We start from the raw sequence: 15,972 nt of genomic DNA, 5'->3' as shown, positions 1-15,972 counted from the left end.
CAACCCAGCTCACCAAAGTAATTTATAGCTATGTGCGCTGGGAAGTGGTTTGATGTTCCTTTAATTTGCCTCTTGTTGAACTTTGCTAAAACAAAGACAATATCTGCCCGTCAGGAGGCTTCTTCTTGGCTGCACTTCAAAAATGGCTTCTCACCTCTCGAGGAGAGATCTTGTTATGAGAGCGCACACACTGCTGTTTCTGGACGTGCATCAAAAGGTGAAGGTTTTCCCAGTGCACGTCTAAAGTATGATTGATCACTTTGGGATGTTTGTGAAAATGTCCACCAGTGGTGATATATGTTGTCCTGGTCGTCTTAAGAATGGGTATTTAAGTGAGTCAAGTAAGCTGTACCGAGTTAAGAATGTGATCAAGTGACTCAACAATAAAGGCTGGTTGTTGATCTGAGTGTCATGTATGTGATTAGTGATGTGTTAACACTGACTGGGTGAATGTTGGGTTTCCAATATGAATGGAATTAATGTGGTCTGATTAGGCTTTGATATGTGTGCTCATGTGCCTGGTAATATAATCTCAGAGCTTTTTGTGCAGGTAGTCGGCTTCTGTGATTATAGTGAGTTTCTGTTTATTCTTTGCATAATTTTGTTTAGAGGTTTTGGAAACACTTCTCATAGTGATAATTTGTATAATCTGATGTGTTTTAAGTATATTTTAAAACTGACATTTTATTTTATTTACCGAAAAAATGATTTTTAATAGTTAACAACAACACTTTTTTTATGTACAATGGCATAAATATCAAAAAAGCACCATTAAATCCTATATTCCAAGTCTTCTAAAGCCATTTGTTAGCTTTGAATGTAAATTGTTCAGTATTCCATTTTCCCTGTTGTTATATGCATATGCCATTTTTGAATGTGCGTGAATTCAAATTAAACTTGAGCTACAAAAAAAAAGAAGTTTCATTAGGGTGATTTATTTATTTTTTTCCATTTTTGGAAGAACTATCCCTAAACTATTTATTGGAAACACCAAGTGTAGTGATTCACATGTTAGGTGTGTAATTTGTTCAGCTGGGGCATTTTTAATCAGGACATTTTAAATCTATGACCGTTGTAATAGTGCAGTCAGGGTAATGAGGTGATCTTTCCAGTGCTGTTCTGTGAATGTTTAACATTTAGTATGTGTCTTGACTTTCGGATTAGGTGTTGTTTTGGTCTTATTTCAATGATCAGGCCATGTCCCCCGCTCGTTTTTGGCTGGTTTAATGGTTTGAGAAGAAAGTCCATGCAAACAGCATTTGGCGGTTAAGGCTGTACAAGGCAAACAAATTGAGGAATGTGATAAAATGTTTCTCCACTGAAAGGCATTTCTTCCTCATGAGTCTCCTTGAAACAAAACACGCGCTGTAAATCACACACTGTGTGACGGACTAGATGATTTATGGTCTATTTATTTTGACTTTGGACTGCATTTCCTCTGAATTGTTATTTGTTGGTCACTACATTTCATATCTTATTTGTTCCTGTGGTCATGTTCTCCTGTGAATATAGGTCATTTGCTGTTGATTCAGTTGCAGTGGTGACCCATGGCTGTGTGTCACACCTTTAAAAATCTCGGAGCACAATGGAACTTTTAGACTCAGTCGGGCCACGGCCGTAGCTCAACACACTGAGGTAGCGCTCTCTCATTTTCCCCCAGCCTGAGCCTTGAATGAAGCCTTTGTCACCCTCTCACTCACGCTGTCTCGCCCACCTTTTCTCTCTCTGCCTCTCTCTCTCTCTCTCTTTCTCTCTCCACCCCCACTCTTCTGTCTCTCCTCATAAATGAAGGAGCTAAAAGCCAGCAGTGATCTTCTCACCCACTCTGACCTTGAATGCATCCAAGTATGTCACTTTTCCAGGTTCGCCTGTGTTCCCAAGGTCTTAACTCTTACTTGGACCAGAATCTCCCTTCCTGTGGTTCCTATCCGTCACTCCCATCTCCTCGCCGTTTATGAGATCAGGGCAGCTCAAGGACAGAGGCGTTCCAGCCTGCACCGTTGACCTCAGATACTGAAGGAAAACGTTCTGATAAGCACTTTGTTCTTAGCGGGGGAGCTTTGTTTCTGCCTTGCCGTAACACTGAGGTGTTTTCTTAGCTCCAGATAAACCAGGTTTGTGTGTGTGTTGGGATTGATAAAGGGGACTTCAGTGGGGATAATGCATATGCCAGTCAGTCAAACAGTCAGTCAGTTTGGTTGTGTTGTTGGTGGTTCAAATCCTTGTCCAACAGTAGACAAAGGCCATGCTGCTGAGGAGGGGGTTACTCAGGACTCGCAGCCTCATTCTTCTCTCTTTTATGAGCAGCAGAAGACCGCAACACAAGCATGGGTGCATTCACTGACCACTAGCTTACAGAGCTTTGAATACAACTGCTCATCAGTCCCTGTTGTGTAGCTCAAATGCCTTCATGAATGAGAAGATAATGTGTAAGTCAAAGCTGATCCTCAGGAAAATTACCTAAAAAGTTAGCAAAGTTTAAATTTTAAGTTGATGATTTAAGTTGACATATAAAATTGTTTCAGTTATTTTACAAAATATTCATTTACAATTCGCAAAAGTTATCTGAAAAAAAAAAGAATGGCCTAATTTTGTTTAAATAATTCTTGCACACTTTCCATAAATCATATAAACTTTATTTCACTTCTCAAATATCACTGTGTTTGTCTCCTATATGATATATTTAACTGAAATTTCTTATCCAGACAACCAATGATTCATGAAAATTTACAGGGGTGCCCAAACTTTGGCATACCACTGTATGTGTGTGTGTGTGTGTGTGTGTGTGTGTGTGTGTGTGTGTGTGTGTGTGTGTGTGTGTGCGCGTGCCTGCGTCTTTGTGACAAATCAGGACACAGATTTGTATTATGACATGGGTATTACAAGGAGAAGGTGACTTTTCAGGACATTACTCCTTTTCAAAACGCTTATAAATCACACAGAATGGAGTGTATTGAAAATCTGAAATGGCAGAAAGTTTCCTGTAAGGGGTAGGGTTAGGTGTAGGGTTGGTGTAGGGCAATGGCACATACAGTTTGTACAGTATAAAACCATTATGCCTATGGGATGTCCCCACTTTTCACAAAAACAAACGTGTTTGTGTGTGTGTGTGTGTGTGTGTGTGTGTGTGTGTGTGTATACACACACACACACACACACACACACACACACACACACACACACACATAGATAGATATGTGTGTATGTATATATATATATATATATATATATATATATATATATATATATATATATATATATAATATATGTATGTGTACACACAATTTTACTGTGAACACTTTTTTATGAATATAAAATGTTTCTATAAGTTAAAAACTACTTGTACTACCATATAATTTTATGGGGAAATGGTTATATTTAAGACGTAATGTAAAGTAAAAAGTATGAATCACTTTTAATGAATTTTTTGTACTTGTACATTGTACTATTAAACATACCTTTTTAGTTATTCTTTCTTAATATTCTGACTTTGTAAAGCACATCAAACTACAATCATGTATGAAAAGTCTTCTAATGCCATGAGAAAACGTACCAACAAGGCAAAATCCTTTAAGATTCCCGGAATGAGAGGGGAAGTTTCCTGAAGAGGATTTGGGTGGGAATGGCAGCTGTTAGGCCTCGTCTTGTGGAGGCCACTGGCGGATTCTGGGCACTATGAGGTTTCCAGAGTGACCCACTGACTCTGCTTTTGATTGCTGTCGAATGAAAGCAAAGCCTGGGATAGCTGTGTGTGTGTGTGTGTGTGTGTGTGTGTGTATATGTGTGTATGTATGTATGTATGTATATATATACAATATACTGTATGTGCGTCAGGGTATGTTTGTGTGTTTTGAATGGATGTTCTGAATTGCATTCCCTCTAGATTTTGGCATTTGGTATTAATTTTCACATTGAATATGTATAAACACTTGCAGGGGAACAAATTTCTATGCAGCAAGCCAGTTGGGAACATTATTATGTTTCGTGCAAGAAAATACGACTAATGATAAATACATGGCATGTTTTTAGTTTTCCTGAGGTCTTAAGTTTCCCTTCATGCTATAATAGCTCAGGATAAGTGTTTATTCCAGCTCAGATTTGATTGGAAACTGCATTGCCTAAGACTTGACTTACGTACACATACATATTTAGGTCTAAATTTCCCTTTGGCTGACTTTTAAAACTGAACTTAAAAGTAAAACTTTAGTAGGAATATAGACCCTTCTCTGTCCTCCTCAATGGATTTGTTTTTTTTTTCTTTTGGTGCGTATGCATTTCCACACATACATGTGACTTATTTTCAACTCCCTTTCCTCACTCCAGTTGCTGTTGTTGTTTCTGTCAGGATAAGTGTAGAGCAAAAGAGAGCCAAAACCCATGTTCCCCACACTTCCTAGACCTGCCTAGGATGTCTTCGTCTCACATACTTCCCCATTATCTTACACCTTTCTTTCCATTTTTCCATGACCACATTTCAAGTCGGCGCATCCTTTCCCGGGGAGTTCAGAGTCTCTTCATTGTTTCAAAGCAGCTGTTGTGTTAAGAGTCATGCATGTAATTTGGTACAGGATATATAGTAAAAACTATCTTTGTCATATAAAAACAGGTCTGCCTTATACTCTGGGGCTGTTTCTGGGTTGCGTACCTCTGGCTGTTCTCTGTTCGTGGTTTTCTGACTGGGGAAACCATTAAAGCATTGATAAAGCAGCACTTGTTTTAGAGTAGTGTTCTTGGACAACCCTCCTCCTCTAAAGGTCCCACTGGAAAAAGTTGAAGAATTACTGCTGAAAAATGGCGATGTCCAAACATATATTGTAGGTCTTGTGAAAGATGTTATGACAGATTCCTTTACAAATTAGTTTATTCAAAGGCTGAACCCTCCCAGATTAGTGTCAGTCAACGTGAAATACTTGTTCCACTTTTACGGAAACATAATGTCATAAGATACAGCTTGATATGTCCATTCTGCACTCTATTATCTCTCTCTTATGCTCACTCACTCTCTCTCTTTTTGTAGCCAGCGTAAGTGTTTTCTATAAAATGGGCAACTTTGTTCCCTGTATTCCCTATGTTCCTTTGCTTGTTGTGGGATTGGCCATGGTTGGTAAGAGCCTTCTGGTCTCTGGGCAGCTCAGATGGACTGTTCTTCTGGCCAGCTGTGGCACAATGGTGGGCCGTGAGCCAGACTGGCAAAGAACGACGCCCTGTTATTTATAGAGCGACAGAGGGGGTGACCTCATGCCGCCAGGGCTGATGCTGGGACTGCGAGACAGGGAGCCCATTCTTCACTGCTGCAGAGGCCCACGGTCCATATAGACCCTCTACTTGCTGCAGAATGGTTTTCACGCTCATACATGATGAATATGAGAACTGATGTGATCCCTGAAGTATTGATGCAGGTAAACCATTTGTTTGTTTACGAATGTAACCAAAATTGATGTCTGTCGCATGATTTCATGGATTTTTGCATGCATTATGCAAGGTAATATATTAAACATTGAAATGACTAGCAATTGACGTCTGTATGATTGTGAGAAAATATATAGGTCACACTTTATATTAGGTGGCCTTAACTACTATGTACTTACATCAAAAAATAAAACGCATTTGCTGCTATTGAGGTGGGATACGGGTAAGGTTAGGGACAGGTTTGGTGATATGGGTGGGTTAAGGTGTAAGGGATGGGTCAACAGTGTAATTCTAAATGTAATTACATATAGGTATTTTTAAAAATATAAGTACAATGTAAACACATGCATGTACATAATAAGTGCATTGTACCAAATCATTAATTTAAATGTAAGTACATAGTAGTTAAGGCCATCTAATATAAAGTGGGACCAATATATATTTATTATTCTGGAAATAAATGCAATACATTTGCTAAAGAAAAAAATGAAAGTCAACTTCAAGTGGAAATTCACCCTTTCTATTTTATAAATGCATATTAATTTTCTTATTGTGAATGATTTAGGGCTGCAACTAACGATTATTTTAATAATCGATTAATCTGTCGATTATTTTTTCGATTAATCGATGAATCGGATAAAAAAAAAATAAAAGCATTCATTTCCAACCCTTTATTCAAAAACAGAACTAAAATCTTTAGAAAGTGCACAAACATGTTGCTCCTTGAACATCCCTGAGCTGTTATAATAATAATAAAATAAAATAAAAATGGACTAACACAAAAAACATACACATGTATGCTTTACATCTGCCAAATATATAGACTTTGGGAGTGCAAAAATTAAATAATTTAACAACACTGCGTCGTTAGCGTTGGTATTGTATCAGACACCTGCACTTAACATTATATGAAAATCAAGCTCAAATGGAGTTAATAATGTTTTTGACCAGAGAATGACGGAGATGGAGTGTTTTGTCTGTCATTAGAACGGCTGTAACTGTTATCTGAAGCAGCAAGTGCATTATGCTTTCATCAACTTTTACAGGTTATATAACTTTGATTGTAGCTATATGAGCGCTTAGTTTTTTCTTGTTGTTTAATACACTTGGCCAAAATCTCAAATTAAGCGCTTATGCACATAATGCACAGGATATTTAAAACGTATATAGACAGCAAATAACTAATTCTTCTCCACTCTTCAAACACACAAAAACATTATCCTTTACTGACATAGTGTTTGAGTAAAGAAAACGCTGTACTATTCAAACACCAATTATTTATTCACCCTTGCATTGCGAAAAAGCAGAGATCTCATCTTCTCCAGGCTGTGCGCGCGTCAATCTGAGCGGAGGCGGGTGAAGTTACGAGGTCTCGCTGAGAGCTCGATGATCCAATGGCGTTACGAAGTTTTACTGACAAGTTATTTTAATGCTTATCATTGGTTTACTACTTTTAAAACTCTCTGATTTAAAATAATAAAAACGAATTATAAGCGACTCAAGTTTGGATAATTTTCACAGCACCTGACTGGGCTAGGGTATGGCAACTGCCATACTCTGCCATACGCAAACGCCGCCCCTGCTCCCACACCTTGGATGACTTGGGTCGCACCGATTTCTCTGCCTCCGCCATATCTTTCCTCTACCTCCGCTCGTTTTTTTTTTGTTTTTTTTTTATTTATGAGGCGCCAAACTCTGCTAGCATCCGTGCGCGAGAGAGACCGAGTGTGTTCACTCCGCTCCGCGCTCAACTAAAGTTTTTTTTTAAATAATCAAACGTCTCCGCGTCGCGCGACACAACGAATCGATTATGAAATTCGTTGCCAACGCTTTTAGTAATCGATTTTTATCGATTTAATCGATTCGTTGTTGCAGCCCTAGAATGATTCATCCATGGATGTTTTGGTAACGTATGTCAGACTTCTCCAGTCATTTAGTGCTGCCATGTTTTTACAAAGATTTGCCTCCATCCAATCAAAAACCAATAGATGGAATCAAGTCCCCACCCTAAATATTTATTTATTTATTTGATAATTTTGTTCACAATGCAGTGCAATTTTGTTTCAATGCATTGCAACTTTAATGCTGAAATTAATTTTACTTGATGTTGGACATGCCTGGTGGAAGATATAATTGGCCAAAAAACACCCAACATATAGAGCCTTGTGGGTTACGTTTTGACACGGGCAAGTAAGCAACCACCTGAAACAATGCATTAAAACCACTCTGATCACCTTAGTAACTGATTAGCAGTGCCTTGGCAACTACCTTTAACACCATAGCAAAATAGTTTGGCAGACTATTAGGGCCCTATAAAATCAGTTGTATTTTTTTTCCAAATTCCGTTTTTCCCATTTTAATTATTTTTTTTTGGATTAAGTTTTTTCCGTTTTAATTTTTCTGTACTCCGTTTTAATAAAATCTATTTATTTCAAATTTAAATTAAAAATTGTATCCATCAAAAAGCATGTCTAATTAATTGAAATCATGAAACTTACAATATTAAACAGCAATTTATTAAAAGTTAAAAACGTAAAATGTTTAAGGCCTTATGAAATTCAGTTTTCTGCTAATTTTCTGGATTCCATTATAATGGTTTAATTAAATAGGCCCTATTAATAATCAAAAACATCTTTATTTGATTTTATAATTTGATTTTATTTAAAAAAAATTTTTTAAGAAACACTGTGTTGTTTATTTACATTTTTCATCAAAATAAATTCAGGTAAAAAAAAATTCTGGTAAATATTTCTTTAAAAATAATTTTTTAATAATAATTATCTTATTAAGCATTATGTGCACTTTTAATATGCGTGTAGTAAATGAAACCACGCGTTTGTGCCATTCATTCACACAGATGCACTCAGAACATATTTAAATGGTATTTTTGCGGCTTAATATTCACAGACACTAGTCCATTTGCATTTTGATTTAAGTGTACTGACCTACTTTTGTTGTATCCATCCAAAATTTGGCAAATTCCATGTTATACAGTAAATTCCGTTTTTATGACTGGATTCTGTTTTTTCCGCGTTGCTGAAATCATAGGGCCCTAAACTATGTACTGACTCTGAACTAGAGTTTACATATTTAATACTGGATTGTATGCAGTGTGTAATTCTGGGACAGCCCACATGTCCTTTGTGCTGAATTTAGCAATCATATTACACAGGGAGAGGTGAAGACTAGCTTGCTTCATCACTGTCCGACACAAACTGACACCCCTCCCTGCTGTGGTCTCCGAGCCTGGGAGTGCAAATGCATTTTTCAGTACACTGACAGCATAACTAGGAATAGCCTCTCAAAGCCGTTATTGTATTAAAACTATTCCCATCATGGGACTTATAATTTTCAAGTCCTTCTCTTGTAATTTAAGGCGTTTCTCGCCTCCTCTAGCTAAAACTCAGACCGTGTTTTATCTCAAAAAGGAGTGACTGGAAAGTAGTCACAGTGGTGCCGTTTGTTTGCTGTAGTCTCTGCCCTCACTACTCATTTCGGGTGTTTTTATAAACACAAAATACTCAGGCAGAAAGTTCCCTTAACATTCACCTCTTTGACTGTATTTTCCACCAGGTCACGTTTGAAGAATGGGTACGGAAATTCTTATTCTTCACATGGCATGTAAGGAGTGGTCGCTCCTGAGGGAGATTAAAGGAATGAGGAGACCGAAAAGGATTTGTCACGTAGGACTGTTCAACCTTCCATAAAGGTCCCTTTGTGAACTTTATTTCACGATCACCAGGGAGCGAGTCGGTGCCCATGCCCAAGTCAAACAAGCACTCATGCACATGCACAAACGCACATGCACACGGGTCTGATGGAACATAGGTGCGGTTGCAGTTATTTTTATCAAGCCTCGAAGGAGAACATGAGCTCAAGGGAAAGGAAAGAAAGAGTGGGAGAATGAGACTGCTGGGTGGGCATACAGGAAAGAGAGAGAGAGAGAGAAAGAAAGAGAGCAAGGGATAGAAGTTCAGTGAGGTCTGTGTGGTGTGCACCAGCTGACGCCAACAGTTTGACAAAGTTTGTCTAAATAATCCAACGAGATCTGAGAGTGAACATGCACGGATGAAGTGCCATTACATCATGGCCCCGGGTACCCGTTAAACATTTAGTGGAGGACAGCAGGTGAACGCTCTTTTATCTTCTTCCCTCTCATTTTATTTTGGTTGCCCAGTCTTCCTCGCAGGGAGTTGTGGAAGTTCTGAGCGCTTTGGCAGCTTATGAGGTAAGACGGTGCGTGTGAGTTTGTTTTATTGCCAAGGGGGCACTTGGGTATGACTGCCAACTATGCGAATTTGTTCTCTTTGTGCAACAGTGTTACATATCCTGCCATAAAACATACCTGCTATGAGGGTTACCGGGCTTTTCCAGTGGAGTATGTGCAGCAGATTGAATTTTAGGGTGGAAAAAGACTGTTTGTTTTTAGTTTAATGAACTAATGGAAGGTCAGGCTACATCACTTCTCTCCCGCACCAATGCACCTGGAGAACATACTGTACACCGGTTTCATTTAGACTCGCACAGAAGTTTATTGGATTTACAGGACAAATTCAGGTCTCTGAGATGGAACACGCATCCATTCAGTTGAAAACCAAGTGGAAAAAGAATTATTCAAACAAGTGTCATCTGTGTTGCATGTACAAACAAACACGTGCAACCTCTCAGAATTGAGACGAAGCCCCTGTGGTCCAGGCTGAAGGGCTTTGAGGATGTTGATCATAGTATCCCGTGGAAACAGTCTGTTTGGAGCAGATGAGAAGGAGGGACGGAGCGAGAAAGAGCAATGTCCTCAGCGAGGCTGTAATTGTGACCATACATCTGAATAATGTTTCCATTACATGCAACCAGCTATTTTGCATCTTAAACCAGCAGAATACAGAAGAAAGACTGCAGGTCTCATTCACTGAAGAACAAGACAGTCATTCAGTCAGCATCTTCAAGTGATGTTATTGCACTGATCATTTCGTTTCTTTCCAGGACATCATGAGAATATGCTAAAGTGGAATCAAAAGTTATCAAATCAAAAGACATATGTGGTCTTTTCTGGAACCCTTATTAGGAGTCCCTCAAAGAGTCTTTCAATCATGCAGAAATCACTTTTTTACTTTTTTATTTGTCTGTCTTGATCTTCTTTTCTGTTTCCATGTCTCAAAGACATCTCTGGTTTCTTCAAAGTATTTGCTCTTTCAGGTTACCTAAGTTGACAAGCGAACAGTTTCTGAGCTCTTCAGGTTTCCAGAGAATCAGAAAGTCCATTAGTCACAAAACTCTTCTTGCGTGTTTGGGTTATTAAATATGTTGACTTGTTTGATTATGCATTCAGCTACTGGGTATTCTCAGGTCTGTTTAAACATTTTATCCTGTCTAAATTCATTACACAAATTTCTGCAGATTTTCCCCCAAGATCAGCACAGAAAATGCAAAAACATTTTCAGATTGAATGAATGAATGAATGAGGCATTTATATAGCGCTTTAATGTGTATTGCAATACACCCAAAGCGCTTTACAATCATGTGGGGGGTCTCTCCTCAACCACCACCAGTGTGCAGCATCCACTTGGATGATGCGACGGCAGCCACAGGACAACGGCGCCAGTGCGCTCACCACACACCAGCTACAGGTGGAGAGGAGAGAGTGTCATAGAGCCAATCAAGTGGATGGGGATTATTGGGAAGCCATGATAGACAAGGGCCAGTGGAGGGAATTTGGCCAGGACACCGGGGTTACACCCCTACTCTTTACGATGAGTGTCATGGGATTTTTAATGACCACAGAGAGTCAGGACCTCGGTTTAACGTCTCATCCGAAAGACGGATGATTGTGTCTAGACCTGCTTATGAGACGACAACTGAATATTTTGTGAAGTTTGAACTTTGCCCACATCCCGACACTTGCTGTCCCCCACTGAGAATTTTATTCCGACTGCATGAATATTCCCTTTATGCCCCTCTGTACACGTTCTGTCTTTGATCTCCTCAAAAACCACACTCAAATATTCCTGCAATGCTCACCGCATACACACATTCACACACAACACATGTGCATCTGTTTACTCTACAATGCAGACCGGCAGTTGGGATGGATGAGTCTTACAAAATGGGAAAGTGTGAACTTGTTTCAGAAAGATTTGGTTTCATTGTTGAAACACAGGGGCTCACTTGTTGCAAAATGATCGCATGTGTATCCAAAGATGTTTTTTTCACTCTTGAGTATGTTTACTGGTTCTGCTGCAAAATAGAAAAGAAAAATGATGTTGCATCACGTTGCATGGTGATCTCAGCAAAAAAAAAAAAAATGCAGTGAAAATGCACTATAAACGTATTTATTTATCAGTCTTTGTGAGTTATGTATAGTAAGCTCTTATGATTTCTTATTTAGTTTTACATGTATGCATTTAGTAGACATTTATCTGAAGGGACATTTGCATTCATGCATTCCCTGGGAATCGAACCCATGACTTTGCAAGCACCATTTTCTGTTTAAACTGTTATTTTAAATTAAATTAGATTTCATGATTAACCATTTTATAATTTAAGACGTTTATGAAAGGAAATACTCGGTGTGTTTATAGTATATATACTGTATATTGGTAAACTATTAACACTCTAGAAAGAATGTATTTTTGGGTCTGAATATGGCCTACAGGCCTATAGTTTGAATTCCCTGGTTCGTACCATGATGGTAGCCACTAAAAAGAGAAATGTGACTTCAATTTGACAGCTTTGTGGCATTAGCTGTGTGTTTTGATGGTAGGATTTGTTTAAAGAGAAATGGGCTCTAATGTAAGACCTAAAAATGAATATGATACTCTGTAATGCATGTGTCTACCAAACGTGAAAGGTGTGCGTTTATGTTGGAAGCTGAGATTTCTATGTGCGTGACTGAGTGAAAGTGTGATTGTGTATGTTTTGACTAGGCTAATATTTTGTGTATGGGAATTACGTGGCTTTGGAGCTGATCTTTGACCCTTTGTCCTATTTTATGTAGGAGGGTCCCTAATGGAATGACTTGGTATTGTGTGTCTGTATGCGTGTATGATGAATGGCTGTATACATTGAATGTATATTTGACTTCTGACCCCTCTGTCCTGAGTTTTTAAAAGAGGAAGTGGTTACATGTTAAATGGACAAGGCCGTGTGGGTAAACGTGCTTATCTGTAAATTAGTTCTGTCAAGTGTGTGTGCTTCTCTGATTTAAGAATTTAACCTCCAAGTCCTCTTTGACAGGAGAAAAGAATGTTATAATATGGCCCTCTTTCTTCAGAAGACCTCCCTCTGTGGTATGTGTGAATGTATATGACACACATATACGAATAATATTTAACCTTAAACTGTTTCTCTTTGTCTCTCCTATAGATAGAAGAGGGAGGAAAGGCAGCTCAGTGTAAGAAGTTGAGAGTGGGGGATGAACTGGTGAATATTAACGGCTCTGCTCTCTACGGCTCCCGTCAAGAAGCTCTCATCCTCATCAAAGGTTCTTACAGGCTTCTCAAAATCATCATCCGAAGGTACGCAGACATACACATATGCTGACTTAAAGAGCAGTAATATTTACCGTTGTGTAGCAAATCTTCATAGACAAAATCCAGTCATGGGAATCCACGCAATCAAGAATTTTGCATGAGGGCAAATATTTAATGCATAATTGTCACTTTATCTAACAGAAAGCTGCTCAGTTTAGAAGCAACTTCTTTGTGTGCTTCATACTTTCCTACTTTATTGACAAAGAACAGTGGACCAATTTTTTTTGTCCTCAAAAATTTGCTAATGTGGTTGCACCTTTCTAGTGAAACTGCCATGTTGGCGCAGACACAGAGACAAACACATATTTGCTAACTTCAGGTGTGGTCACATTTAACCATTGTATGTATAAGTTGTATGCACGTGAGCATGCATTACATTTTTGCACTAATTAGTTTATCCACAATGTGGCAACGCTGGCCTAAGCTGTTGTTTCAAAGACCGAACAAGAACAACAACAAACTTTGGCAAAAACCATATATGCCTGCATTGTCAAGTGCTTGTGTGAGGAGATTTAAAGGGGGCATAACACACACAGTTTCACCCAATCTCATGTTAATCTTGAGTACCTATAGAGTAGTACTGCATCCTTCATATCTCCAAAAAGTCTTTAGTTTTATCGTATTTATAAAAGAAAAATACAGCTTTACGGTTCTCTCTGAAAAAAGCCGAGCTCCTGGAGGTGCACCGTGGGCGGAGCTAAAGAGTGACGAGCACTTGAGTGATTTCAATAAAGTAATTTCAATAAAAGTCCCGGTTGTCTTGTGAATTTGCTGCATTGATTTGAAAGTGACTTCTGTGTGAGCTGTGCTTCATACTGCACATCGCTACACTATTGACAGTAGGCCTCTTTTGTCCACAAAATTTAGCCAAATTTCACTAATGTGGTCACACATGTATAGTGAGTGACACTACCATTTTGATTTCTAAAACCTAGAGGATGTGACCAGGATATACAGAGGGAGAGCATCTGCGCAGTGGTGAAATCCACCAGTAGCCTCTGATTATGTGTGTGTTGTTTATTTTAGCTGGCGTGATGCAAGTTGACGTCAGCAGAGTTTGGCAGATTGTTTGATCCGTGACAGACAAAATTGACTGACACACCCTGTTTGACTCACTCAGAGCGGCCTGATCCAGGATCAGATCTTCTGATATCAGTATAGCTCCTAGTTATCAGGAAGTAAGTGTTTAAGCTGTATCCAGTTCAGTGTTAGTCCGTTCGGTCTGACCACAGGGGTTTTTCCCTTTCCAGGCATGTGGACAGTCAAAAGTGTCTTGTGATAGTGCCTCACTGTGGCTGTGTGCAGAGGCACAGACGAGGCGTCTAACCAACACATACGCACGCTCGCAGACATTTGAAGAATTTTGATTCATTCACTTGCAGTTTGTGATAAATGTTTACCTTTTATTGCTAGATTTATGAGTGCAGGGTAAATGAGGTGCTTAGTGTGTTGTTGTTGAGTCTGGACTGGACGTCCAGTCGGCTGAGTCCAGCACATTCCAGTGTGTTGAGGCCTCATTGCATTTGCAGCTACCAGACAGCTGAGTGTACATCCCACACACCTCCCTCTTTCATCTTCTTTCTCCTCTCTCACTTATTTATACTGTCCTCCCTTCTTCCTGCTCTATAAACCCACAATCTCCTCTCTTCATTCTTTTAAGCAACAGTTTCAATATTCTATAGCTTTTATAACTTAAATATGAAATATTTCATTTTCTAACATCTCAACATTCTCTAATCTCATTCTATAGCCTCTCAATTTTATAATTGAATAATCTTGGTTTATATCCTCTCAAGAGTTTATCATTTTAAAACCTCTCAGCATTCTATAACCATCTGTAGCTTCTTAAATTTATGTAGCCTGTATAACCTCATTCTATATGCTCTCAAAAATGTATCATTTTAAAACCACTCAATATTCTATAATCTCTATAGGTTCATTTTGTAGCCTCTCAACAACCTATAGTATAACTTTTATCATATTTTGTCCTCAAAATGATCTGTAACCATTGTAACACTGTAATTTGTGATATTTTAGATAAAATTGTAGCCTATAGAATTTTTTAATATATGCCATTGGGTATTGACAATATTTTAGGTTTTATCTCTAATAACTTGATTCTCGAAACACTAAGAATTCTGTAGCTAGTATTCTGAAGCAACACTTTTACAACCTCACGAATCACACTATAGCTTTAATATTCTTTAAGTTCTATGACTTAATTTTATAATCTTCTCATTCTTTACCCTCGTTCCCAATATCTTGACATCCTCTAACCTCTTGACTCGCTGTATTTATCTTATCTATAGTAAATAAACAAATTCAATATGCTGTTTATTTTTGTCCAACCCCTCACTCAAAAGATTCTCAAAACACAAGAATTCTCACGAGATTTTTCACGAAACATAACCTACTTGAGTGCACTTAAGGTATGAGATGTTGGAATTGCAGTCTCAGACTGTAAACATGCTTTTAGTCGAAGAAAAATCTGAACTTTTAAACCTCCAGGTTTAGGATAGCCATCCAAACACTAGCTCTGCAGAAGTTAGCCACAGAGTCAGAGGTTCAGGAGAGAGGGAGAGGAGAGGGGTGTAGAGATGGAAAAAATTCCTTTTCTTTTTACATCCGTTTATTTGGCAGCAAGTCAGAAATGCTGCAGTCTTAGTGTTATTACCCTGCCTGTGGTTTCCCTCTTGCTATGGTTTTCTAGGCAGCACATGCTACTCTGTGTGTGTGTGTGTGTGTGTTTTGTATTCTTTTGTTTGCGGGTTAGTTACACCAGCGGGACTGTGCCTTCAAGGCATCAGATTTGACTTTTTTGTGTGGATAGACTATCGCTGTATAGTTTGCCTTTTTGCATGCAGCCTGTTTTTGTATAAAGCTAATGGGTTGGCTTTAGAATGCATGTTTATTCATACTTGGCAATCAATCTAACATAGGCACAGCTGTGTCATTCAAAGCCAGTACAATTGCCACTATGTTTTAAATCATGTGTCAGTATTGTGAGAACATTCAAACAGCTTTACTGACTTTTCAT

At 38.6% G+C, this 15,972-nt stretch overlaps 1 protein-coding gene across 2 annotated transcripts in view; it reads left to right on the top strand.

The window, feature by feature from the left end:
• shroom4 (shroom family member 4) overlaps positions 1 to 15,972 on the top strand; it is a 43,341-nt gene that overhangs the window by 5,869 nt on the left and 21,500 nt on the right. For both annotated transcript variants that reach the window (XM_058780705.1, XM_058780706.1), the window contains one exon: positions 12,769 to 12,920. In XM_058780705.1, the coding sequence (XP_058636688.1) occupies positions 12,769 to 12,920 (152 nt within the window). The remainder of the gene's footprint in view (positions 1 to 12,768; positions 12,921 to 15,972) is intronic.

The sequence above is a fragment of the Onychostoma macrolepis genome, chromosome 07, assembly GCF_012432095.1.
Source record: "Onychostoma macrolepis isolate SWU-2019 chromosome 07, ASM1243209v1, whole genome shotgun sequence".
In the NCBI taxonomy this organism is placed as follows: Eukaryota; Metazoa; Chordata; class Actinopteri; order Cypriniformes; family Cyprinidae; genus Onychostoma; species Onychostoma macrolepis.
Note: the sequence above shows the minus strand (reverse complement) of the source record. Positions and strands in the feature narration are given on the sequence as shown.